Source organism: Perissodus microlepis, chromosome 9, assembly GCF_051167445.1.
Source record: "Perissodus microlepis isolate ML-2025 ecotype Zambia chromosome 9, ASM5116744v1, whole genome shotgun sequence".
NCBI classification, from domain to species: Eukaryota; Metazoa; Chordata; class Actinopteri; order Cichliformes; family Cichlidae; genus Perissodus; species Perissodus microlepis.
Genome location: NC_140469.1, coordinates 23,279,951 through 23,305,060, shown reverse-complemented (window position 1 = coordinate 23,305,060; position 25,110 = coordinate 23,279,951). Strand labels below are relative to the sequence as shown.

Here is a 25,110-nt window from a genome sequence, read left to right as displayed (position 1 = left end):
ACTTGTTTGAGGGTAGGAAATTCGTCCTTCGCTCAGATTTCTTCAGATTTCAAACTCTGGAAATGAACCACTTTTTTCTCTCGTCATATCTTTTTAATGGATTTCCACAGAGACCTGAAAATTTCCATGATTGTTCACCAAAGCCTGCTGTCTCTTACGGTGAAAGAATGATATTGATACTCCAAATAGATTTAGAGTTAGAAAACGTTGTTTGAGGGCAAGTCAAGGCAGTTTTTGCTTTGCTCTACTCAGTTATGGTGCATTAGAAGTCAAATATCTTTAATAATTCATATTTTAATGATAAATTGTCAACACTTTAAGATTCCCCCATCTCTTCTGAACAAAACGGTGTAAGAATGACCGTTCTAGCCCCTACGGTTAGGAAATTATGGTCATTTGTTTGAGGGGAGCCGTCATTATGAGAAATAGACTGCAAAAATCCTGTGTCTCTCTGTGCTGCGTGCACCTGTCTGTTTTGGCGGGAAAAAGTGCACAGGCTCTCTGATTGGTGAATTCAAATTCAGCAGCTCCCAGGCTGCTTGACTGAGCTAGAAACTTACTTCTCTCTCCCTGTGTGTGTGTGTGTGTGTGTGTGTGTGTGTGTGTGACAGAGAGAGAGAGAGAGAGAGAGAGAGAGAAAGCCTTTTTATGGGATGATCTCATTGTAAGATTTAAATTCAATATATTTAGACTGGTTGACTGAATTGGATCTTGTGTGTGTGTGTGTGTGTGTGTGTGTGTGTGTGTGTGACAGAGAGAGAGAGAGAGAGAGAGAGAGAGAGAGAGAGAGAGAGAAAGCCTTTTTATGGGATGATCTCATTGTAAGATTCAAATTCAATATATTTAGACTGGTTGACTGAATTGGATCTTGTGTGTGTGTCTCTCTGTGCATGTGTGTTTCCATATGTGTCCATATTTGTGATTGTGTGGCTGTTATATTTTTTTTTGCCGATTTTTTTCATTTAACAAGTATATTTGAGGGACCCTTAGCATGTTCAGCATTTTTTCAGCTGTCCATTTTGCTTTTCCAATTTTTCTGTTTAAGTTATTACTGTTGTGCTAAATCATAGCATTTCTGCTGTTTTATAAGATTTGTGCTAAATATAGTATTTCTGATTAATTATAGTTTTTCTACCAAATCATAGTACAGTATTTTTGCTTTTTATAGGATTTTTATAGGATATTTATATTGCTTAATATAGTATTTCTGCTTTTTATAGGATTTGTGCTTAATATAGTATTTCTGCTAAATGTAGTATTTATGCTTAATCATAGTATTTCTATATATTTCTGCCAGGTCCCCAGGCAGCCAATCCTCTGTGAGGACTGAGGCATTCAAATTTACATATCAGGGCCTGCACGGCTTCCCAGCCAGCCAATCATATCTTAGGGATGAGACATTCAAATTTACAAATCAGGGCCTGGACGGCTTCCCAGCCAGCCAATCATATATGTGGGCTGAGGCATTCAAATTTTCATATTGGGGCCTTTGTGGCTTCTAAGCCAACAAGTCATCGATGTCATATATCTCTAAAAATTCATATTTTAATGATAAATTGTCAACACTTGACGATTCCCCCATCTCTTCTGAACAAAACGGTGTAAGAATGACCGTTCTGGCCAATACAGTTAGGAAATTATGGTCATTTGTTTGAGGGGAATCCTCACTATGAGAAATAGACTACAAAAATCCTGTCTCTGTGCTGCGTGTGTGCACCTGTTTTGGCGGGGAAAAGTACACAGCCTCTGTGGATTCAAATTTAGCAGCTCCCAGGCTGCTTGACTGAAAACATGCTTCTCTCTCCGTGTGTGTGTGTGTGTGTGTGTGTGTGTGTGCATGAGAGAGAGAGAGAGAGAGAGAGAGAGAGAGAGAGACCCTCTTTAGGGCAGCATCTCATTGTTGGAAAAAAATATAATATATTCAGACTGGTTGACTGGCATAGACCCTCCGTGTGTCTCTCTCTCTGTGCATTTGTGTATACATATTTGATTTTGTGTGTATCTGTTGGCTGTTCCTTCTTGTTTTTTAAATTTATTTTTATTTCTTTATTTTTTTTTCACAGGTGAACAACAATTAGTTTTGAGGGAACTTAACCATGTTCTGTTTTTTTTTTTCAGCTTGTCATCTTGCTTTTCCAGTATTTTTACTTAAGTTATTGCTATTCTGCTCAATCATAGTATTTGTTCTAAATCATTGTTATTATGCTATATTGTAGTATTTCTGCTAAATCATACTATTTCTACTATATTATATTTTTCTTTCTAAATATAGCATTTCTGCTATATAATTGTATTTCTGCTATGTTATAATATTTGTGCTAAACCAGAGTATTTGTGCTGAAACATAGTATTTCTGCCAAATGATAGTATTTCTGTCAAATTATAGTATTTGTGCTAAAACATAGTATTGATTTAAAATTACAATATTCATAGTTCATCACAGTGTCTCTGGTAAATCACAGTATTTCTGCTCTGTTGTACTATTTTTCTAAATCATAGTGTTTCTGTAATGCTTAAGTATTTTTGGCTAAATATATTCTTTCTGTTATCTTATACTATTTCTCCTAAATTCTTGTATTTTTGAGAAGTTATCATGTTTCTGGTAAGTTACAATATTTCTGCTAGGTTCTGCTATGCTATTGTATTTCTGCCAAGTATTATGTTTCCTCTAAGATATTGCAGTTCTGCTAAGTTATTCCATTTTAGCAAAGTTCCTTTGCTTCTGCAAAGTTTTTACAATTTCTGCAACTTTTCAGCTTTTTCAGCTAGTTTTTGCATACAGCTTCAGCTTTAAAGCATCCACACTGCATTTTCGTAGGAAATGCAAATTTTTCTAGTTTGAAGATGAGTTTTCTGTCATGTCCTTTGTTAGTTATACCACGTGTGTTCTACTGTCCAATCAGACCCGTGTGTATAAATAGTCCCGTCGTCACAGGGAAGCGTCTGTTGTGCTTCCTTTTTTGCACTTGATCTTTTTTCATATGTGTTGGTTTTCACATTTATGTCGTGAACTTTTTCCGCCTGAACTAATGGCCTTGTTTTGCATTCAAACCTCCACACTCTCAACTTTTCTGATATACAATATGCTTAAGAAAGAATGATACAATTTCAAAGTGCTTCAATTCCACAGCTGTTCACCATAACAATCAAATCGCAAAATGTTAGAAAATCATGTAAAGCTCTAGTTGAGTCCAAGAATAAAAACATGGAGGTAGAAATGACCCTAATAGATCTCTTTTAATGTCCTTCCATCTTGCAGGGGAGTGGTTCGAGTGGACATTAATCTACAGGATGTTGATATCGACCAGTGCTCCACTGATGGCTGGTTTGCTGGAACCCATCGATGCAACCTGACCACTATGGAGGTGAGTGTGCCAAGCATAGGGGCTAGATTGATTTGCTCAGTTAAACTGAACTGTAATCCACACCTACTTTGTCACATCTACACAAGGCTCCAAATGGAAAACCAGTAAATCTGTATGTCTTGTGACAAATGTGGGGATCCGATTCACCTTTAATGATACTGCTAACAATATAACCACTAAACTAAAGTGTACAGTGGATACAAAGCATCACTTGATGTTTATCTATGCGAATATATCCCACAGCGTGCCAAGGCTGCAGGGAAGATTTATGTTTTTGTCACACATGAAGCTTTGTCAAAGGCAGCTGCAGCTCGTCTCAGCTATTACCTCTGTCAAGGTTGCGTTGTCATGAAATATGATGTGTTTGTCTGACACTGAATGCACAGCTTTGTGTGAAACTAGGTAGACAGAGATGAGCCAAGTCATTTTGTAGTCATTAGCCAACTGATAAAGTACACAGACCCTATTGGTTCAAATCTTGAGGGTTTCCTTCCAGGGTCAAGAAATATATTTAACTCTAAGTATAAGTGCCTGGAATTGAGACGGAGGGTTATACTCATGTTCAGCATTGGCAGAGTAGCTCTGGTCATTTTTAAAATGAAAAACGTCTTGTCTCAAGGTCCACTTGGAAAAGATGATAAAATTCTCAGTACTGTTATTTTTAAGAGAATGTCAGACATCCACATTCACCATTTTGAAAACTATTATCATTAAACACTGAAGTTAGGTTTTGGGTCAGATAGTCATATTACTTGGCTTGTTTTGGACAACTTTTTGATCTGTAGTTTCTAATTGCACCATGTTCTTCAAGTTAGCTTGATTAGCTCTGCATCAGTGTGAGCACCTTTATAAAAGCACAATGCCGTGTTTAGAGAAAACCAAACATCTTATGCTAGTCAAGCGTGGTGGTGGAGGGATGGGCTGGTTTTGCAGACATGTGAACTGGGCACTTATTCTGGAGTCAAATATGAGACCATCCGTCCAACAGCTGAAAGTGGGTCATGCAACAGAACATTGATTACCTATTTAAACTTACGTTATTGCTGGTAAAAATGGTTCAATAACCTAGTGGATGACCAGTTTAAAATGAGAAAAGTATGAAAATAAAACTCTACAGAAAGTGCAAAAGTAAAGATTTACAGTTTCACTAATTAAATAATTAATAATGCCATGTTATGTACAGGTCATTACATTTTTATTCCTGCTGTTAATTGCAGCCCTTTATTTACCTGTCCTGCTGTCTACCTAGCAGCTAGTGTCCTGTCCGTTTCAGCCTCATCCTTAAGACTGATAGATTTTGAAGAGGTGCCGTAGATCAGGCTGCTTCATAATGCATGTGATGTAATGGATTGCAGTGAGCCTCTTTGAATAATTAATCACTCTCTTTGTCTGAGCACTTGCACCTCTCTGTGGACAGTCAATGCCAGAGACATTTGACATAGTGCCTCTGTGTCGGGTGACTGCGAGGAGAGAAATGCTTGGTTAATGGCATGGATTTTAGCCGGGTTTGCGGAATAATGTGTGCTCACACCGCGGGAGCATGTCAGGAGTGTGCTTGCTCAGAGCTGAATGATGAAAGCTGTTGTGGTTGTGGCACACTACAGGATGTGTCCTGTGTTGCTTGACAGCTTTATCGTGCGGAGGTGCTCATTATCGTCATGCCTGCTAGATAAACTATGTGGACAGGGAGAGCAACTGTATATGTGGACGTACGCTGACCAAGAGCAAGAGCAGCTACAGCCACCTCATTATTAGTCTTTGATGTGGAATGCAGGGGTTGTAATTCATATGTTTTGCAAGAAACAAAAAAGCAAAATCTTTGTATCTGTTAGAGCCTCTTTCTGGTCTTAAAGTGCATGACCAGGCAATTTGGGGCTGATAGAGGAGGCATAGAAAGCATGACTGAAGTGTAATCAAGTGTTTTAGGATTTTTTGTGTGGTAATGCTGTAAAAAACACTAAAAGGGTTCCCCTGTATTTGCAAATAGGCGTTCATTTAGTTTTATTGACTGTTTTTTAAGCTGTATAGGTATTCCCTCTTTATGTGCAGCAATTTGATGTGTAATGGGTTTCTTTGGGACCATTTTAAGATCCATGTAAGGCGTACTTTCTTTGTTTTATTGGAAACAAAGCACTTTGTTATGATGGTGTTGGGGTTGTTTATTTATGTGCAGCATTCGCATTTCTTTTCCACCCTCAGATGCTCTTTATAGCAGCATTTACAGCAAACCCGTCACTACTACTTAGTGTCCTTTATGCATGCATCTCGCCATCATTATTCGCATAACAACTACGACTTCCATGCGTCGCGCATCCGCTGTTTTTCATTTGCATCTTAGGAGCTGCTTAAGTGGCGCCATTCCAGCAATTGAATTTGACAAAATGCAGTCGCTTCCAGCCGCCCTGCCGGATTTCCAGGCCTCTCTTTCCTCTCAAGCTGCTGTTTGTCCAGCCGAGCGTACAGGCAGCCCAAACTCAGATGGAGGCAGATGACATGGATGACTGATCCAACAGGCGCGCACACTAAGGCAAAGCACAATGAAGCTCAGATTATTGACAGGAAAAATACAACAACCCCAACAGCATCCAAACCCTGTGGTTATTTGAGGGCAATGCTGTTTTAAAATCTGTCAATATTTGTCTTTGATTCTTTAGTTTGTATTTTTGATTTCTTATGTTATATTTGAAATATGTTAAGCTCTTGTATTGTTATTATTAGCTAGGATTTTGTTGAGTTTTAGTCTAGTTTGTGTTTCACCTATGTCTCCTTGTTTATGAGTCTTTTTCTGTTTGTCATGTGTTATCTCCTTGTCTATATAGGTTCCCCCTGTGTCTCTCTCCTCTGTGTCCCTTTCCCTCTCTCTGTCTCTTGTGTCAGGCTTGCATGTCCCAGTTCATGTGTCTACATGTTCCTGTTTTATTTTGAAAGTATTGTGTTTACATGTTCAGTGTGTTTAGTTTTGCTTCACCGTGGCATCTTGCTCATTTGTGTCAGCTGTGTCTCCCCAGGTGTTTCCACTTCCCTCATTGCCCTTCTGTGTATTTAAGTCCTCTGTCTTCCTCTGTTCATTGTTGGTGTGTCTGTTTTCTTTTCTTCATGTCATGTCATGTCTTCAGGAATCTCATGATTCTGTTTAGGTTATGTTCATGTTTTTCTCATAGTTTTTCATATTTACCTGCTCAGAATCATGATCATGTCTTATTGTCATAATTGTCATAGTTTAGTTTTTCCCAGTCTAGGTTTTAGTTTTAGTTTTCGCCCCGGTTTGCTCTGCATTGATTTGTTTTCACGTTTTTTGGCCAAATAAACAGCTCACGTTTTGTTACACCTTAGTTTTTGTCTCTTCCGTGTCTGCTTTTGGGTCCATGCCACAAATGCACTGGCCTGCCCAACGGAACAACTTCATTTTCATTTCACCATTTCTTACAGATTTCCAAACTGTGTGTGAAATCATTAAACAATACCATTTTGTTGAAAAAAAATATTATTTGACAAATGAATAGCAAGATGTCACCAGCTGCTGTGCAAGCTGAAGTTGAACTGTGTATGACATAATCTCTGGGGAAGCAACTGAGTGATATGGAAGACTCACAAAATAGCAACCTGCTCAACCTGTTAATACACAGGATTCCTACATAGAGATTGTGAAAAAGGCTGAAGTCACACCTTCTCTGTATTTTCCTAGAAAAAGACCTCTTGCTGCTGATTTTCAATCCAGTTTTGGGTTCGACCATTATTCCCCTGTTTCCCTTCCATAAGAATGGCTTCTTGACAGCTACTCTTCCATTAGGATAATCTCATTTAGTTTAAATGGATCAACTAAAAAGGTCAGATGCATCTCTCAGGTCCTTTGTCAGGTCTGTTAACCCTTTAAAACCGGTCGGAGCGGGCACGCTCCGTTTTGCGTAACCATTTTTAAATCCCTGTAGAACTGCAACCACGTAAGCTAGCACAATCATTTTTTTTTGCATATGAAACCGGAGGAGTTGTACTTACATGTTATGCCATCAGCTTGCCCTAGGTCACGGTTTCCTTCCACTTATAGCTTTGCAAAAACTGCATAAAAAGCACTTGCAGCAACAAAAACATAATATTCCAGAAACACTCTTTGCTGATCCGATCAGCTGTTCATAACACTTCCTACGTTGGAAGAGACGTCAGCGCGAACTATGTCCGCCATTACTTGCCCGAAACCGGAAGTGACGGAAGATTTTTGCAGAAAATGTAGTTTACCTTCGGGGCCTTATAAACCTATGCTGGTGTTTTTTAAAGTCATGTTTGGCTTTATGCTTTCCTGAATAGTTTCTGGGATGCTTAGAACTAAAATTGCACTGCTGGAAATTTTATTTTGATGCACATGCTGTTTTTTTGTAAATTTTCATTATAATATTTTTTCTTCGTTTTTCCTGCAGTATATAAAAATTGGTGTATCTCAAAAATAAAACTATGAAGACACTCAAAATAAATTTCCTGTGGTTGGAAACTATTTTGTGCAACGTTTTTATATTTACAGTTTTGAGGGATAAACCTCTTAAATTTCTCTAACTAGAAATATGTGTAAAAAAACCCACAAAAATGATTATTGCACTTTTTTGTAGTTTGTGTAGTTATTATGCACTTAATGCATACATATTATTAAAGTTTGGGCTATAACGGTTGATTGATTGATTGATGTATAGCAACTTGAAATGCTCCCAAAAATGGCACTACAGCATGTAAAAATATAAAGATAACTCTGGCAGACTTGGTTCTATGGTAGGTCTTAAAGGGTTAAGTCATGACTTTCAGATACCGTTCATCTGCTGTAGACAGATTTTTTTTTAAGCCTGCCACTTCTTATTTTGTCATCTCTTTTGGCCAGTTTCTTCAAATTTTTTAAGGACACATTGCACACCATGCTGAACTATACCAGGTTCAGTGCTAATAGCCTTTTGGAAATCACCTGGTACAAATATGCTGCACTATGCCTTTTCAAGCTATGCTATCTTGGGCATTTTGTAATAGTGCCAACTAAAGAAGGATGGATGGCTTTTGCACTGCATAGTACATTACTATATACACATTGCCTCAGGAAATATCAGTACTCAAGCACTTAAAACCATAATGCGAAAAATAGACATAAAAGAGGAAAGGAAACAGTACTCGACATAATGAAGTATTTTTACGTATTAATATTTTAATATTTCATTTTATTTATCATAAAAATACATCTTTGTATTTATTTATCATTGATCGGTCATATTTTAATCACGTGCAATGATGCATTTACTGGTGCAGGAAAATAGCACAAGTGATGTTTCCTTATATTGCCAATGAGCTCAGGGTTTTCTATGCAGAAGATTATATGCTAGGCATTACACATACATCACCATCAGTTTGCAGGAGCAGGCTTATCACTGTGCTGCTGTCAAAAAGTAGTATAGCAATCAATTTAATTATAGACTGCATTTATTTAGCTAGGAGCAAACACTGCAGTTCCTTTGATTAGGGATGCAGGTCTGACTTAAACCAATCATGATGAAACTACACGAATGAACAGAGACGAGCGCGAAGCCCACGGATGATCAACCCCAATCTCACCTTCATTTCCTGTGGAAAAAGTGTACACACTCTTGTTGGGGTTCTCGTCTCTCCTCCTCTCATCTCTCACTAATGGCACTTCCATTAGTGCGTTTCAATGTTCTCCAAAAGTCTAGGACTTTGCTGCCCCGGGGTCAGCTTTCATAAGAGAATGTGGCTGTGGATGATGATGAATGTTTCAATCAATTAGCTTATTGCTGGGAACAAGTGGTGGGGCCCAGGGGGATCGTAGCCTGTGAAAGGCAGTGACACATTACCTGAATGATTACGCCACCCGCCGTAACAAGAAACCCTGACTCTGTTCTGTGCCGTTTCTTTTTGAGGGATGCTGAGTAAGATGAGTAACCTCTCACTCAGTTTTATTAACTGGAAATAGTAAAAAAAAAGACCTAAAATACAAACACACACAAAAACTCCACAAAAAACACTCCAAGGGCGTAAACCTCCACCAAGGCATTTCAGTCTCTGGGCAGTATTTCCTTTTAAAGGAATAGTATTGCATTTTGTACATATTTGTTTGTTGTTGTTGTTCTTTTTAAATGCATTTTAACCTCCTAGGACCTGGCGTCCACATTTGTGGACATCACATTTTGGGATGCCTAGACCAAGATACCTAATTTTGCTCTACAAGGGCCTGATATCCATTTACGAGGACATTATACTGCCACTGTTCTATCAAAATTTTAAACGAATGTCCTCATATGTGGCTCTCATTTTTCTCAGAAACAAAAATTAGGTAAAAAAAAAAAAAATCTGGTAATTCTTTGTTTTTACATTCATCAGGTCCCAATCAGCCCAAATAGCAAAGAAAAATTAAAAATGCATGCCATCAAAGAGTTCGGGTCTTAGGAGGTTAAATTTGCACTTGACTAAAATATAAAATGCAGAGTTTTGTTATTTGCTTTGTTGAAACCGATTTCAGCACACCTGATTTACTTTTATAATGAAGTATTTATTTTATTGTTTTGTAAAATGTATTTAAACATTATTATTAACATTATAAATAGCTCTATATAGCACTCTGACCTTCAGATCAATCTATCAACCTTGTAGGAGAGGTCAGAGGTCAAATGTGACATGATATTGAAAATCTTTATATGGTATTTTCTATATGTTAACAATACACCATACTTTCAAGGGTCATCCAGTCTACAAGGGTTTTTGTCAATTTTCAACCAATTAGTCACCAAGTTCATCTTGAAGACTGCGGTGGATGTAAGCCAAATTGTATTGGATCGTTACCATGACTCTGCTCTACACCACTACAAGGTTTTATCAGAATTTATTTAGTTCTTGAGCATGACATGCAAACACTACCAAAAACATAACCTCCTTGGCAAAGATAATGACAGCAACTCAAAGGTTTATGTTGGTGTATTATAATATTTTTGTATCTGGGTTTCATGATTTTTAATTTAAAATTAAAGCTATTATGTGAAATATATATTCCTTAATTACATTTATTTAAACTAAACTAAATTAGTCAGCCAGTTTAAAAGGCTAACTCTGCTTTTTCCTATCTTAACTTTCTTTTCCTTGATTCCTTTTTTTTTTTTTTTTGTTAAAGATATCTCACTCCAGACACTGAAGTAGAAATTCAAGTTTCTGTATGTGCTTGTTTTGACAAGAAATTTAAATGGAACAGGATTTTCAACAAAACTTTTTATTATATCAAATAAATAAATAAATAAAAAAGCTTTCCATTTGGACGAGCTGCATCAACCATCCTGTTCAAAACATACATAGCACATCCATGAAAGCACTCAGAAAACCAAACCGCTGCCTCGGTGACGTTGCAGGGTGACGTTTCAGGGTGACGTTTCATGGCGTTTTATGCACTCAGCAGCATGTGTGGTTTATTTTTGCCTCACTGTGGTGCTCTGTCTGCTGTTGAAAAGCTGAAATGGTTATTTGTGCTCTGTCTGTTGAATCACTGTTACATCTTGACCTTGGATCACAAGGTTGTCCTGGCCCAGCCTGTTATCATCTCAATCACATGCTGATTCCTCCGCCGTGCACTCAGCGCTGCTGAATTAATAATGGCATCAGTGTTAAACAACTGCTGCAGCCTCCTGCTCCGTCTTATCTCACCTTCTGTCCCTCCCCCTGTCCTACACATATGTTGTCCTCACATTAGGACATTACAGTGGCTTCCATTTATTTCCTGGGGGCTCATCCACTATGACCGTGTTGTCTCTCTCAATCTCCGAAACTTACCACAATATAAATTAAAAACTAACCAACATGTTTTAGTCCAACAATGAATAATTAACCATGCAAAGACCAGATTTAATTGGTTTCTTCCACAACATTTTTTTCCTAGTATAGCCCAAAATAAATATTTAACGTCATGGCTACAATACACCAGTGGTTCCCACTTGCAGCTGATAGTTGGTTTGGATCGATGCCCAATCACATTCTCACCATAAACAAACTGCTCTGGAGTTTTTTGAGGAGGAGGCTTGTGTCTGGTTCCAAACAGAGTTCAAGTATGGTTAGCTTGGTGTGATTACTGTGCACAAATGAACTGCACCAAGGAGGAAAACAGACCAGAGTCTGATTCAGATGGACTAAACAGAGCAGGGATGAAAACACCCTGAGTCATCACCCTAACCTTAACCTTAATAGGAAAGTTTAAAAGTAGTTTTTGAGTTTTGTCCGTTTGAATGATAATTTTCTGTGTCCTTGTTGTCAAGACTTTGGAGAGAGAACAATTGTCCCATTTGTGCTCATCATTCTTGCAAATAGTGCCGGATCACATCGCTGGCACAAGTTGCACTTTTTTTGCAACCTTGTGTGTATTGATGACAGACGTTTAAGATCGTGTTGGTTTTTCCTGCGATTTTAATGATCTCAGTACACAATCAAAGATGATTCATAGATTATACAGAGGGAGATGTTGCAAGAGTTTCAAAGACTAAGCTTTCTGGTTCTGTTTTTCAGTAATACCAGCGCTGATGTGGAGTTTTTGTTTAGGCGGTGAAACCTATCATTTATGAGAATAGTGCAGCTAGTGCTGGTAAAAATGGTACATAACTGTGGCGACATCACTGTTTGCGTGTGAAGCGACTGATGTTGTGAGCATAAATGGGCCATTAGACTCGGAAGGTTTTCGGCCCTGCAGTGGTTTTACAAGCATACTATATTTGGTCCCTTCAGCATGAACAGATTTCTATCCTAACATTACGATTAATGCAAACACATCCTGCAGTCCCAACAAGCTTGAAAGGAAAACAGCTGATTGGCCCCAACAGCCCCACTGGGGACCTACAGTACAACACAAGCCATCCATGTCACGCATTGTTTCCCTGATTTACATCTCATTGGCCAGCAATCTTTCCTTGCAGCCGGACTATAACTTACCAAGATCAGGCAAGAAAAAGGCTGCATATTGTACTGGCAGCTATGATAACGTGCCCTTTATTTGCATGGCAGTGGATGCAAAAGAACATGCAAATCTACTGGGAGAGTTTACTTGAAAACATGAGATACAGTCCCTTAATTTGGCTCATCTATTCATTTAACGTTTAAAAATGACATATGACGGGTTAAACTGATGGGGCTCATTTTAAAACACTGACATTCATTAGTCAGTGTGTCACAAATAAGATTGATTTGAGTTGTATTTGCATGCAAATGTTTTAGACCTCATTCTGTCCCATAATGACTTGTCTTTTGTGCTTGCAATCATTCGAATATGCAAAATTGCCATTTTTTTCTCCCTAAAATACACCTTAATTGAAAAACTAGTGTTGCTACTTTTCTCCTGCTAAAATGCCTGTTCAGCCCAACACTGAGAGCAATTAAGCATGCAATTAAATCTTAGTTTATATTCAATTTGTGTAATTTAATAGTTTTGTTGCTCATTTAAGCCTGACAAGGGGCTTGGGAGCACAGAAAAAAAACATGTACTTTAAGTGTTTTTTGGCGGGTTAAGTACATTATTGCTGGTCATAACTGGTAATATATCCAAATATTCCATTTATCCATTTTTTGACACTCTAAAAATATATAAAGACATGGATATTTAATGCTGTGCAAAGAATTGGTGTATTTTTGTGGTCAATAAAGGCGCTTTACATGGCCTACTTTTGAGTTACATCCAAACATGTCCTTTTTTTCTCCCCTGGATCTTCATATTTCACTCGACATGGCATACACTCAGGAAAATCCCAGAGTCCCCCATGGGAACGTGATCCACATTAGCTGAGCAACATTTATCTGCTTGTTTCTCTGACAGCTTTCCCATCCAAGTGTTCCCTCTGCACTCATTCAGCAAAAACGCTTCCCTCTTCATCTGCAGGCCCTCCCGCGTATTGTAAGATAAAAAAAAAAAGCAGTTGTTTTAGCACCTTGGGAATTCCCCTGGTGTTAGAGACTCGGCATCGTTGTGGGGCAGAGATTCCCTCAACACGCACATGTCAGGAATGCTGTCACACCGGGCCATGGTCCTTTCAACCTGTGCATTCTCTGTGAAGAGGAGCAAGTTTTAATTAATTACACTCCTTTCTTTGTTGCCTGTTGAAAGAGTATGTTGGACGCGATTTACAGGGTAATTGATAATTATCTACAGTGATCTCAGCAAAAGCTGTGATTATGCTTCAGAGAAAGGAAGTCTGGAAATCCTTTTGTGCTGGTGAGGTATGCATCATTGTAGCAAAGGAGGAAGAACTTTAAAAGGTGAAAGATAATTCAACTCTCTTTCCACTGTTGAAAGAAAGATTAAGGAGTTTCTTAAGGATGAACAGCGATTTAGATCCATCTGCAGCTCTGCAGATGGAGTGTTACATAGTTTTGTGCTAGAAAAGTAGTTTCATGAGACTGATAGCTGTATTTGGAAACCGGTATGACCTATTGTCACATTGAAAAAGTGCAATGTAAAATGGGCACTGTTGTCAAAATGGGTAACATAGACTTTAGATTTTAAATACATGCTTAATGTTGCATAAAGGGTATTTCAAGCCAAATTACAATTTTCTCCCAAATACCCAAACAGCAAAACCTAAAACTATGACTCAAACTCCTGCCTGAAGTTTAGGGGTTGGTGTGCCACCTAATCCAGACTGTTTTAGGAACATGTATATGCTGCTTTTCAGGTGGTAGAAACAAGCCACTGATATAACTGTTCAGTTATAGGACTTTTCAGTTTCTGTGATTGCCTTATTCTCCCTGTGCTTGTATCTGTATAGGTTTTCTCCAAGTACTCTGTCTCCCTACTACAAACCAAAGACATGCATGTTTGGGTTTGTTGGGGTAGGCTCTAACCCTTGGGACCCTGAATTGGATAACTGCTCAAAAAATAGCTAATATCCCGCGATAGGTTGTTCATCCATCTAAGGACTAATATCCTGTTCTTCCTAACTATTTACCTCAAGAAGTATTTGCTTGGATGTTTTCTCCTTTGGCTTCCAAGAACTCTTTCACTACACAGTATCATGTGCCTCCAAGATGTTGAAGGCCCTTCCTCCTAACCCCTGTAAGGTTACCACCTTGTTTTGGTCAAGGAGCTTGCATGCCTCAGTGATCCTTAGAGTTATACCAGGTAGGATCATACTGGCAAAGTTGAAGGGTATAGGCCAAGCAAAAGACTGTTGGAGGGTGGGCATAAGGTTAGCACCCATATTCTGTAAAAAGAATTCCTTTGCTACATAAACTTTAACAGAAGGACCTAACATAACTAATATAACTGAACTGGGCCTCAGAACAAACAGACTCACTCAAATGATTCATAATTCCTCAGATATTTACAAAGCTCCTTCTGGAAGCACTTTTTAAAAAATATATTCTACACTATATATTGAAAAACTGTCACGGTCCTGGGTCAGTGACCCAGTGTTTTGAGTTTCTTGTGCCTCTGAGTTTTTTGTATTATGTTCTTAGTTCTCTTTGTTGTCCCAGCTTATTCTTTAATGTAGTGTCTTAGTTTGGTTTTCTTGTATTCTGTTTAGTTCTCTGAGTATTTAGTAGCTGCCCTCTGTGTCTCTTTGTTGTTGGTGTTGTCTGTGTTTCTTAGTTGCTCTGTCTCCCCTAGTCTAGTTCGCGTCTCTGTGTCATACTTCCTGTTTTACGTTGAAGGTCCGTGTCTTATGTGAATGTGTTCAGTTTACGCTTCCTTGTCTCGTCAGTTCTTATTTCCCCCAGCTGTGCTCTCCTTCTGTGTCTCATTCCCCTCGTTACTTCCCAGTGTATTTTAACCCTGTGTTTCTCTGAGTCAGTGTCGTGTCGTCCCTCATGCTGTGTGGATCTCCCTGTGAGTTTTAGTTTGTTGTTCCCAGTTTAGATTAGTTTAGTTTGTATGTTTTTTCCCCTGCCAGCAAATAAAGCTGTGATTTTGAGTTCATCCCCTGAGTCTGTGAGTCCTGCATTTTGGGTCCAACTCCTGCCTGCCGCACAGCGATTCATGACAGAACGATGCGACCACAACATGGACCCAGCAGACTTACCCGGGGAGAGCGATCTGATACGTGTCCAACGCCTAGTCGAGTGGATAACCCACACTTCTAATACAAGGGCAAAGATTGTGGGGATAAATGCTATCGAAGCAATCCTCAAAGGAAATTCCCATCTCCGCCAGGTCAGAGGATGTGTGGACTTATTGGCCAATTTGAATGAAGCCCGGGAGGCGGCGCGAGCTCGGGAAATATCGGACTTGGCCCAGCAGCAACAGACAACAGCCACCCTAGAGCAGCCGCGTCAGCCTTGCCGGCCGGATGTGGTTTTGCCCGGCCCGTCGGAGCCATCTGCGGGGAAGAAACGACGATAGCGCCGCCAGCGCGCCACCCCACAGCCGGACGTACGGACTTGTACATCGCCGGCTGTGGTGAGTAAGGACTCTTTTTCTGTGTCGAACTGTGGGACTATTCGTTCGGGGGTTGTGTTTTGTGCTACGGATAGTAATGTGAACAGCTTATCATCTGCTCAGCCTCCTGAAGCTCTCTTTGCTGCCCAGCCTCCTGAAGCTCTCTTTGCTGCCCGGCTACGAGCTGCGTCTCCTGTGTCCCCACTAGCACTGTCATTAACTCCACCACAAGCTCCATTTTCACCTCTACCATCGCTTCAGTCATCAGTTCGGTCTGTCACTCAGTCGCCCTTAGCTCCATCATCCACACTACCACCTGTTTCTCTTCCACCACAACCATCACTACACTCAGCCATTCAGGCTGCTACTCAGTCAGTCATTCAACCTATAGCCCTGCCATTAAGGCACTCTGTAGCTGAGCCATTAGCCACCCGACCCGCAGCCGATTTAGCCGCTCCTCCACCCGTTACACCACCACAACCGTCACTGCAGTCTCCAGTGCAGTCTCCAGTGTCCCCAGTGCAGTCTCCAGTGTCCCCAGTGCAGCCTCCCTTAGCACAGTCATTCACTCCACCACCAACTCCACTCTCACCACCACCGTTACTACAGACATCCGTTCAGTTCCCTGTGCCAGTGCAGACGCTCTCAGTTCAGTCTCCCGTGCAGTCATCTACTTCACCACCACCAGTAGCTCAGCTAGCTGCCCAGCTCCCACTCTCACCTGTGTCTCCAGTAGCTCAGCTAGCTGCCCAGCTCCCACTCTCACCTGTGTCTCCAGTAGCTCAGCTAGCTGCCCAGCTCCCACTCTCACCTGTGTCTCCAGTAGCTCAGCTAGCTGCCCAGCTCCCACTCTCACCTGTGTCTCCAGTAGCTCAGCTAGCTGCCCAGCTCCCACTCTCTGCTCAGCTAGCTGCCCAGCAGCCACTCTCTGCTCAGTCTCCTGTGTCGCCAGTTTTGCACATTCACTCCATGCAGGGAGGTAACTTAATTTCTACTCAGGGTACTTTTCATGGTTTAGCCGCCGTTGGCACAGTTTGCCACTCCAGGGCTTCCCCAGAGGCTAGGTCTCAGTCCCCAGCTGATTCTGGACCCCTGAAGTTTAAGCAGCCCCCTAAGAACTGCACCATGTTAGCATTGCCTGGGCAGAGTCAGTGCTCGGTGCAGCGCCAGTTGTCCTCATGTCAGCCAAAGGACTTCATGCCTGTTGGCTTTGTTTTGGCCTCCGCTGGAGGGTCCGAGGGACCGCTCCGGCCTTTGCCTCCTGTCTCCGCTGGAGGGTCCGAGGGGCCCGTTCAGCCTCCTGTCTCCGCTGGAGGGTCCGAGGGGCCCGTTCAGCCTCCTGTCTCCGCTGGAGGGTCCGAGGGGCCCGTTCAGCCTCCTGTCTCCGCTGGAGGGTCCGAGGGGCCCGTTCAGCCTCCTGTCTCCGCTGGATGGTCCGAGGGGCCCGTTCAGCCTCTTGCCTCGTCAGCTGGGGGTCCGGGAGGACCCAGCCAGCACATCCCAATGTCTGCTGACGGTTCTGGCAAGACCGTTCAGCCACCACCGGCTCCACCGCCTGCAACCTCAACATCCACGCTGCCTGCAGCATCAGCATCAGCTTCTGCTTCCGTCTCGTCTGGTCCAGCCTCGTCCGAGTCTTCATCCCCGCTTGGTCCAGCCTCCTCATCAGCTTCACCCTCGCCGTCGCTTGGTCCAGCCTCCTCATCAGCTTCACCCTCGCCGTCGCCTGGTCCAGCTCCGGCTTCACCCTCGCCGTCGCCTGGTCCAGCTCCGGCTTCCTCCTCGTCTGGTCCTGCCTCCGCTTCGGCCTGCGGTTTATCGGCCACCTTCCAGGCTACTGGTCGGGCGTTATCGCCGTCGTGGGCGGCCCCCAGACCCCCTTCGCCTGAGTCGCCGCCGCTGCCTTCCGCACGGCCGGCCCCCGGATCGCCATCGCCTGAGTCGCCGCCGCTGCCTTCCGCACGGCCGGCCCCCGGATCGCCATCGCCTGAGTCGCCGCCTTCCGCACGGCTGGCACCCTGAACTGTTTCCACGTCGCCGCCGTTGCCGTCCGCGTGGTCGGCCCCCTGAACTGCACTGTGTTTGGGCTGTTTTCTTGGGCTCCGGTGTTTGCTGTGCACTGCTTTTGTTTTCTGTTCTGTCATTTCATCTAAAAATAACCCATATCCTAAATATTGAGGATTCTGTTTGTTATTCTGATATCCTGTTAACTCAGGATAAATAAAACCGCTGATGAACAAAATTAATCTACCCACTGGACACAAATAAGATGCTCTGTGGGCCACAGTGTTTTCGCTTCAGTGGTGTTCAAGATGACAACATCAAGGTAGAGAGCTGTTGGCCATAATGCACAGGGAGGAGAGATCACAAGATACTTCTGGTGTTACTGTGGCTCCCTGCCCCCAGCAGTGCAGGCGTCTTTAAATGCTGTCGCACTAATTGGCTATTTGAATAATCCTGGAACTCTGAATTTACGTGGAAACACTTTGAAGGCTTGAATACAGTTGCCCCCGGGCAAAGTCTTGCATCCGCTCTACCCAGCTGTAGCAGCACGGTGTCAGCTGATGCAGAAAGCAAACAGTCGGCCCAGAGAGGATAAGAGACGGGTTGAAAGTAAAGGTAAAACATTTGTCTAGGGACCCATGAGATTGGATGTAAAATGAGTGCAGCTGTGTGGCTACAAACAAAAAAATTGGGAAAAGAACAGTGAGGGTGCATGGGCAAAAAGATAAGGTAGTAGCAGTGACAATGACTTGGCAGCAGGCTTCTTTTCACCCACGTCTTTTACTCCTGAAAGATCCTAATATATCGATGAAATGTAATTCCTCATCTAGGTCTGCCAAAGGGTGCCTGAGGATTCTCACTGCTTTTATTCACATTCCTTCAGTTGCTGCCTGTCAGCCTTGTATTAAGAGAATATCGGAAAAATCACAACACAGAAAAATTACATTTCACTCAATTATAATAGTTCAAATGAAGGCCTGATGAACTAGAGATGCTCAGCTAACAAGCTAAGGCAGGTACAGAACAGCCTCTGAAATATATCAATGAACAAAAGCAGCAGACATCCCAGGCATTCATGACCTCTGTCCCTGTGCCCACTGACGATGCTTACAGTGCTTTTTTCAGTGCTTATGTGTGTGTTCATGTGGTGGACGGTCTGCTGCAAGTTGCAAGAATCACTTGCATTGTACAGTGTGGATAAATTTGCCTGGCTAGTTTGTTTTGACACATACATAAGCTGCAAATGTGATTATGAAAGCAATATCCATGCAGTGTCTGTTGTGTGCACTAAGAAGCTCTATGTGTTTACTCGTCTCATTCTGATGGCAGTGTTAAGCTCCCTGTAGGCCAGACTGTTTATCTTGCTGGTGTTTAGGCTTTGGTCTTTGGACTGTACCCAAAGCGAGGCCTTGCTGTCAGTGCAGCTCCGCTCCGGTTAAACTCCTGCTAGTTGACCTCGTTTAAAGGCCTGGCTGCCTGTCTAGCTGTCCCTCTGAGCAGGGAGCCACAGTCATCCAGCAGTCTGCAGTGTCATTGCCACTGTGTAGACTTGGTGTGTGTTGCCTCTGTTTGCTGGTGAGTCTGCACAAGCCTTAAATTTCATAGCCATAACCAGTGCCAAGATGCATTGCCCCATCTTTGCCCTAAAAGCTAAAAAAAAGAAGAAGAAGAAGAAGGTACAATACTAGCCCGAAGCAAAAATAAAAATTGACGTCAGACACTCTCTTCTTTTGACCCCTCTGTTATTCTCTCTCACAAAAAACAGACAGCTACAAAATCTGTGAACTATATTCTTGCTACTCTAATTTAATTTATCTTCTCATCATTAAAGTGGACTGTTTATGCTCATTTCTAGCTCTATAAGTAACTTTGCATGATCTTTAGCGCTCAAAATAATCCTTATTTATCTTAAAATGGGCCACGTTGCTGCTCTTCACTTCATCTGCTGCTTGAAAACAAGCCATCTCATATAGCTTTCTCCTCTCTTGATGCCAAAATGTTTGTGCAGGTTCTCAGTCATCCAGGTTATGGTAATCTAAGGAGCTTGGAAAGAAAGCGACTGGACTTCTTTAAGTTTCATGACAAGGTTTCTCCTCTCATCCAAGAGTTTCAGCTCTAAAGCCAAATGGTGGCGAGTCCCAGGTATTAAACCCTACTTAGGGCTGTCCCTTAAAAGGGTTGTTGACCCACTGTTGATTATGTGCTTCATCACATAAGCCAAAATTAACCCATGACTTTTTTTCAAACCTTTAGAACTGACGAAGCTTCTCAGATGAGAAATGTCTTCACAAAACTCAAAGAAGTCCAACCTCCTTAGACTCCTTCAAGCCAACTTTCTTCTAACTAGCTGCCCCATGCAAACAGAAGGTTTAAAGAGCATGTGGAAAGCAACCCACACAAGAGACTGGATGGGAAGTCACTTGCATGCATTTTTTTTCGGAGCTCTCACTGAAGGGTGAGAAATGCAACAGGATGCCTGAGTGTTCAGCACACCGCGTATAACTTCCTTCAAAATAAAAACAAACATGCATCGTCTAATTTCCCTCGTGCCTGCATACACATCTCGAGCTGATAATTTACTGCCTGCTCTGCACACACATGCAAACAGGATAAATTGCCCTCCCCCTCGTCCTTCTCCGCCTAACCTGCTTTCTGTGTATTCTATAGTTCAGTGTGCAATGATTGGATAAAAAAATTTTCCTCTGGGTTTTTGCTGAACTGCAGGATCATTACAAATATCTACAGAGGCTAATTAGTGCTTGATTAGGCGCTATGCTGGACTGGAAGAGCGTGGGCTATTTCAAAATGAGGAAGAGTCCTTGGCAGGCTCTAATTAGCTAACAAAATTAAGGTAGTTCTGGTTTCCCATTCAGGTAGAAGACTCCTGGCCTCTGCATCAATTAGAGAAGATAAACTTGATTTTAGATTTGTTTTTTGTTTTTTTTACTTTCATGCTTTATGCCGTACAGAGGTGAGGGAGGAAGACTTTGCCTGGACAAAATAGATGTTGAAAGTGTACACAATATTATACTGTTATAATTACTCTAGTTACTTCATAGTTACAGCTAACCCTATTTCTTCTCAAACCTATCCTCTTCTTATTTGGTACCTACTAAATAGTAAAAAAAAAAAGAAGTTTACAATGGATTTGTCAAGATTTGGATGTGCAGACGATGTAAGTGCTCTAACGTTTGTCACCGTCAATGAAGTCCACACTGTGTGATAGTGTTAAAAATGCAACTTTACAGAATAAAAATCAACCAAACATCATTATTTGGATATAAGCTGCTTAAGAGATAATGAAAAGTTTCAGCTAACCACAGTTCAAAGAATACAAGGAACAATGAAAACATGAAGACAAAGCAGAGAATGTAACAAACACCACAGAGAAGACTGGACTGTATATACACAGAGGGCTGATTAGGGAAGTGGTGAACAAGGCACAGCTGAATATAATAAAGGCAATCAACTAACAGGAAGTAAAGCCAAAAACAAGATAAAAGAGTGAACTACTTAACAGAACAAGGCAGGAAATGAATAACAACCATAAGGGGTGGCTGTAGCTCAGGTGGTAGAGCAGGTAGTCTACTAACTGATCGGAAGGTTGGTGGTTCGATTCCTGGCTTCCACTAGTCTACATGCCAAATATCCTTGGGCAAGATACTAACCCCAAATTGCTCTCCGATGCATCCATCGGAGTATGAATGTGTGTGAATGTTAGCTATAAAGCACTTAGAAAAATGTGCTTGTGCGAATGGGTGTGAATTGGGTGAATGCACAAGTTGTGTAAAGCGCTTTGAGTGCTCAGATGAGTAGAAAAGCGCTATATAAGAACCAGTCCATTTACCATAACTGGAACAGGGAGATGCTGTAGCATCAATGAGTATTCAAGGGGGGATACTCAGAGAACTAAACACAGACATGATAACAAACTCAAAGTAACCCAAAGATAAAACAAAAAACTAACAGTAGAAGAGTAAAAGCTTAAAGCTTCTTTTAGTATAACCTTAAATGCAAGAGATGGATCTGCAGATTCTTGACATGACCCACCCAGGGTCTCCTCCTGGTCTCAGGACCACCACTCTATGATCTTACAATTATTCAGACTCTGTGAACACTGACTGGTGGTCAAAATGCAAGATTACTTTGAGCAACAAAAAGAGAGAAACCAAACAGACTAAACAACTAATCATCAACACAAGTCCAAACATCCTAAAGCAACTCAAAACCCTGAAATAAAATTATGTTGATTGATTTTGGTATTGCAGAAACCCCATGAAATGTAAATAAGTCAGAAAAATTGCATTACCAAAGAAGAATCTAGTATCAACAAACGATACTGTATGATTTTTTTTTGTGCCAATAATTTAAAAAAGTTTTGGACCATAAGGATTTGTTTATGCCAAACAGAGGCCACTCATTGTTTTTTTTTACAACTACCAAAGAGACTACTTATGGGGTCACAAGAGTAATAATTTATTATTGCCCATGGGTATGGAAAATGATGGTTCTAATGCTATAAATCCACTGACAGTAATAGCCACAATAATGATAATAACTTACTTGTAAAAACCATTTTAAAACCTGAAGTGGCCTGATCTGAAATGAATACAATTGAAGTGGTGTTGTTATCTGGCCCTGCTTTGCCCAAATGAATTAGTCTCGAGTTCAAAAATGCTCTCTATTCACTGTTAATGCACAGGTCAAAGGTGAGATACAATGTCAGGCCTTTCAGGGTCATTAAAAAAAGATCAACATGGATTCAGGTGCAGCTGTGCACTGCTATGAATCTGAAACATGGCGGCAAAAAGATTAATTTTAGAAATAAACTGTAACTATCTTTGACAAAAGACCCCTACCACAGAGCAGACGCTTAGATTCTATTGATTTTAATACACTAAGTTACCACGGAAACATCCACCAGTGTGTAAACCTCTGCTTTTCTGGTTCCTCCGGTTTTGGGCTCTCCTCCACATTTTTGGATCCTGGCTGCAGGAATTTGATCCCATGAGTCACAAAAGCATTAGAGAGGCTGGGTGTCGGTTGATAAGGACGTATCAGGACAGAGGTTCTGACACAAAATCGTATTTATTTATTTATTTATTGCAAGAGAGCATTATTGTCGTGCTGAAACAGGAAAGGACAAAAACTGCTGGAGGCGTTCTTTTGTCTAAAACATCATCCCACATAAAGCCACATAAGAAATCAGAAGCGATGCTGTTTATCCAAACTATTGAAAATAGTCCTTAATAAGAAACAAACCACAAATTCTCTGTGTCCAAGTCAAGAGTAATATTCCAAGGTATATTATTCAAGTTAAATAAAGCTTGAGCTGAGCTTAAATGGATTTCTGTTTGGTGCTTTTTCAGGTCAAATTTGAATTAAAATTATCACAAAAAAATCAGACATTAATGATTAAAATGTGGTCTGTTAGAGGCAGCGCAGAGAGAGGGAGTCTGAGTGTGGATGTGAAGCATGCCGCCAGTTGTGCGTACGTACCTGTTGTAGGCAGGCCATGTTGGTCTGAGAGCACAATGCACTCTAATACAAAGGCACCAAGTCACCATGACAATTAGCGTGTCAGAGTGTGCGTGACTGACAGCTGCCACAGCTGGGAGGTAAACAACAATGAGCAACGCTGATGGGTAAACCTGGAGTGTCTGAGGCACTCACTACAATACAAGCGCTGCACGTCTCTTATACACGTGACTGTCGTATTTACTTACATCTTATTCTGGGATCATTTCAGAAATAGAAATTTGATTATTTACATGGCTGGAATTTGCAATACTATCTTTATATTTCGTGCCTTCCGGTCTGAAGCTGCACGTTTAGCAGGGAAATATAAATTAAAATGAGAAGAAGCAACAGAAGAAAAATCAGAACAATTGCAATAGGGTTCCTGCAGCTTCCCTGCCTGGACCATAATTAATAGAAGATGTCATGCATATAGAAGTAGGTCACTGCCTGTGTGTGCTTCCTTTGAAATACCATAACACTGTGTTGTTTTATAAGCAGAGAAGATTTAGCCTACATAACAGAATGCAGAATAGACAATGGCAGTGATATATTTATATTTGAAAGCCTTCTTTTATTGATTTAACTGCAAATACTTTCCTCCAGCAATCAGTTGTTTAGTCAGTTACATCATAAAACGTTCTACATCACAAAAAAACCCTTGAAACTCGAAAAGATGCATGTACATAATGCTTGGTATTTTAACTAGATGATCTTCGATTTGACTAATTGTTCCAAGACTTAAATTTCAAATATACTCCGTTGATCTTAGACAATATTCTGTCAGTGATAGGCTCAGGTAACTTTTTCTTGCTAAAAGTCATATTCTTGATAACTTAGAATTGTGCACATCTCCATAAAACATTTTGAAAGATGTGTTCATTTTCACTCATTTTCAGTTTTACTCATAAGGATGACTTTACTTTGAGCATCCGCCATTGTAACAGTGTATATAAGGGAAAGAATGATAGCCCCATGTTAAACAATATTCATCATTATTTACAAACTTAAAGTGTTTACTGCATCTTGCTGCACAGCTGCTTTGTTGGTACCAGATTGAACCCCTCCAGTCTTGATTCTTCATTGGATAGATTCAACAAGGTGCTGGAAACATTCCTCAGAGATTTAGGTAAATATTGAGATCAAAGCTTCACACAGTAGCTGCAGATTTTTTGGCTGCACGTGATAATGCGAATCTCCTGTTCCACCACATCCCAAAAATCCTCTACTGGATTCAGATCTGGTGACCGTGAAGGCCATTTGAGTACAGTGTGACATGTATGGCATGGTCATCAGCTCATCAGCGAGTCCAGTTTTGGGCTTAGGTTGTGCAGAGAGTGACACCCAGTGTGGTCTTCTGCTGCTTGTGGTCCATCTGCTTCAGCTTTAAATGGGTTGTGTATTCAGAGATGCTCTTCTGCAAACCTTGGTTTGCAACGAGTGGTTATTTCAGCTTGATGAAGTCTAGCTATTCTACTCTGACCTTTACTGATAACACATTTTAGCTCAGAGACCTGCTGCTCACTGGATATTTTCTCTTTAAACCCTGAAGGTGGTTGTGTTGGAAAATCCCGGCAAATAAGCAGTTTCTGAAATGCTGTTTAAAAGTCATTTAAATTACCTTTCTGCTGCATCCTGATGCTCAGTTTGACATTCAGTAAGACATCCTGACTATGTCTACATGCCTAATTGCACTGACTTGCTGCCGTGCTATCGGCTGATTAGATATTTGGATTAACGAGCAGAGGAACAGTTGTACCTATTGTCAATATGGTTCAAAAAAACAATGTAAAAGATACAATTACTGTTTTATGACTAATTTTCTAAGAACATTATCTTGTTTTT

The 25,110-nt window shown here is 41.1% G+C and overlaps 1 protein-coding gene and 1 pseudogene across 2 annotated transcripts in view; both read left to right on the top strand.

Annotated features, from left to right (window-relative positions):
• The window catches only part of gpr158a (G protein-coupled receptor 158a), a 98,651-nt gene that overhangs the window by 21,838 nt on the left and 51,703 nt on the right, over positions 1-25,110 (top strand). For both annotated transcript variants that reach the window (XM_084939714.1, XM_084939713.1), the window contains exon 2: positions 3,260-3,365. In XM_084939714.1, coding sequence (XP_084795840.1) covers positions 3,260-3,365 — 106 coding nt within the window. The remainder of the gene's footprint in view (positions 1-3,259; positions 3,366-25,110) is intronic.
• Positions 14,394-17,258, top strand: LOC146380550 (uncharacterized; annotated as a pseudogene).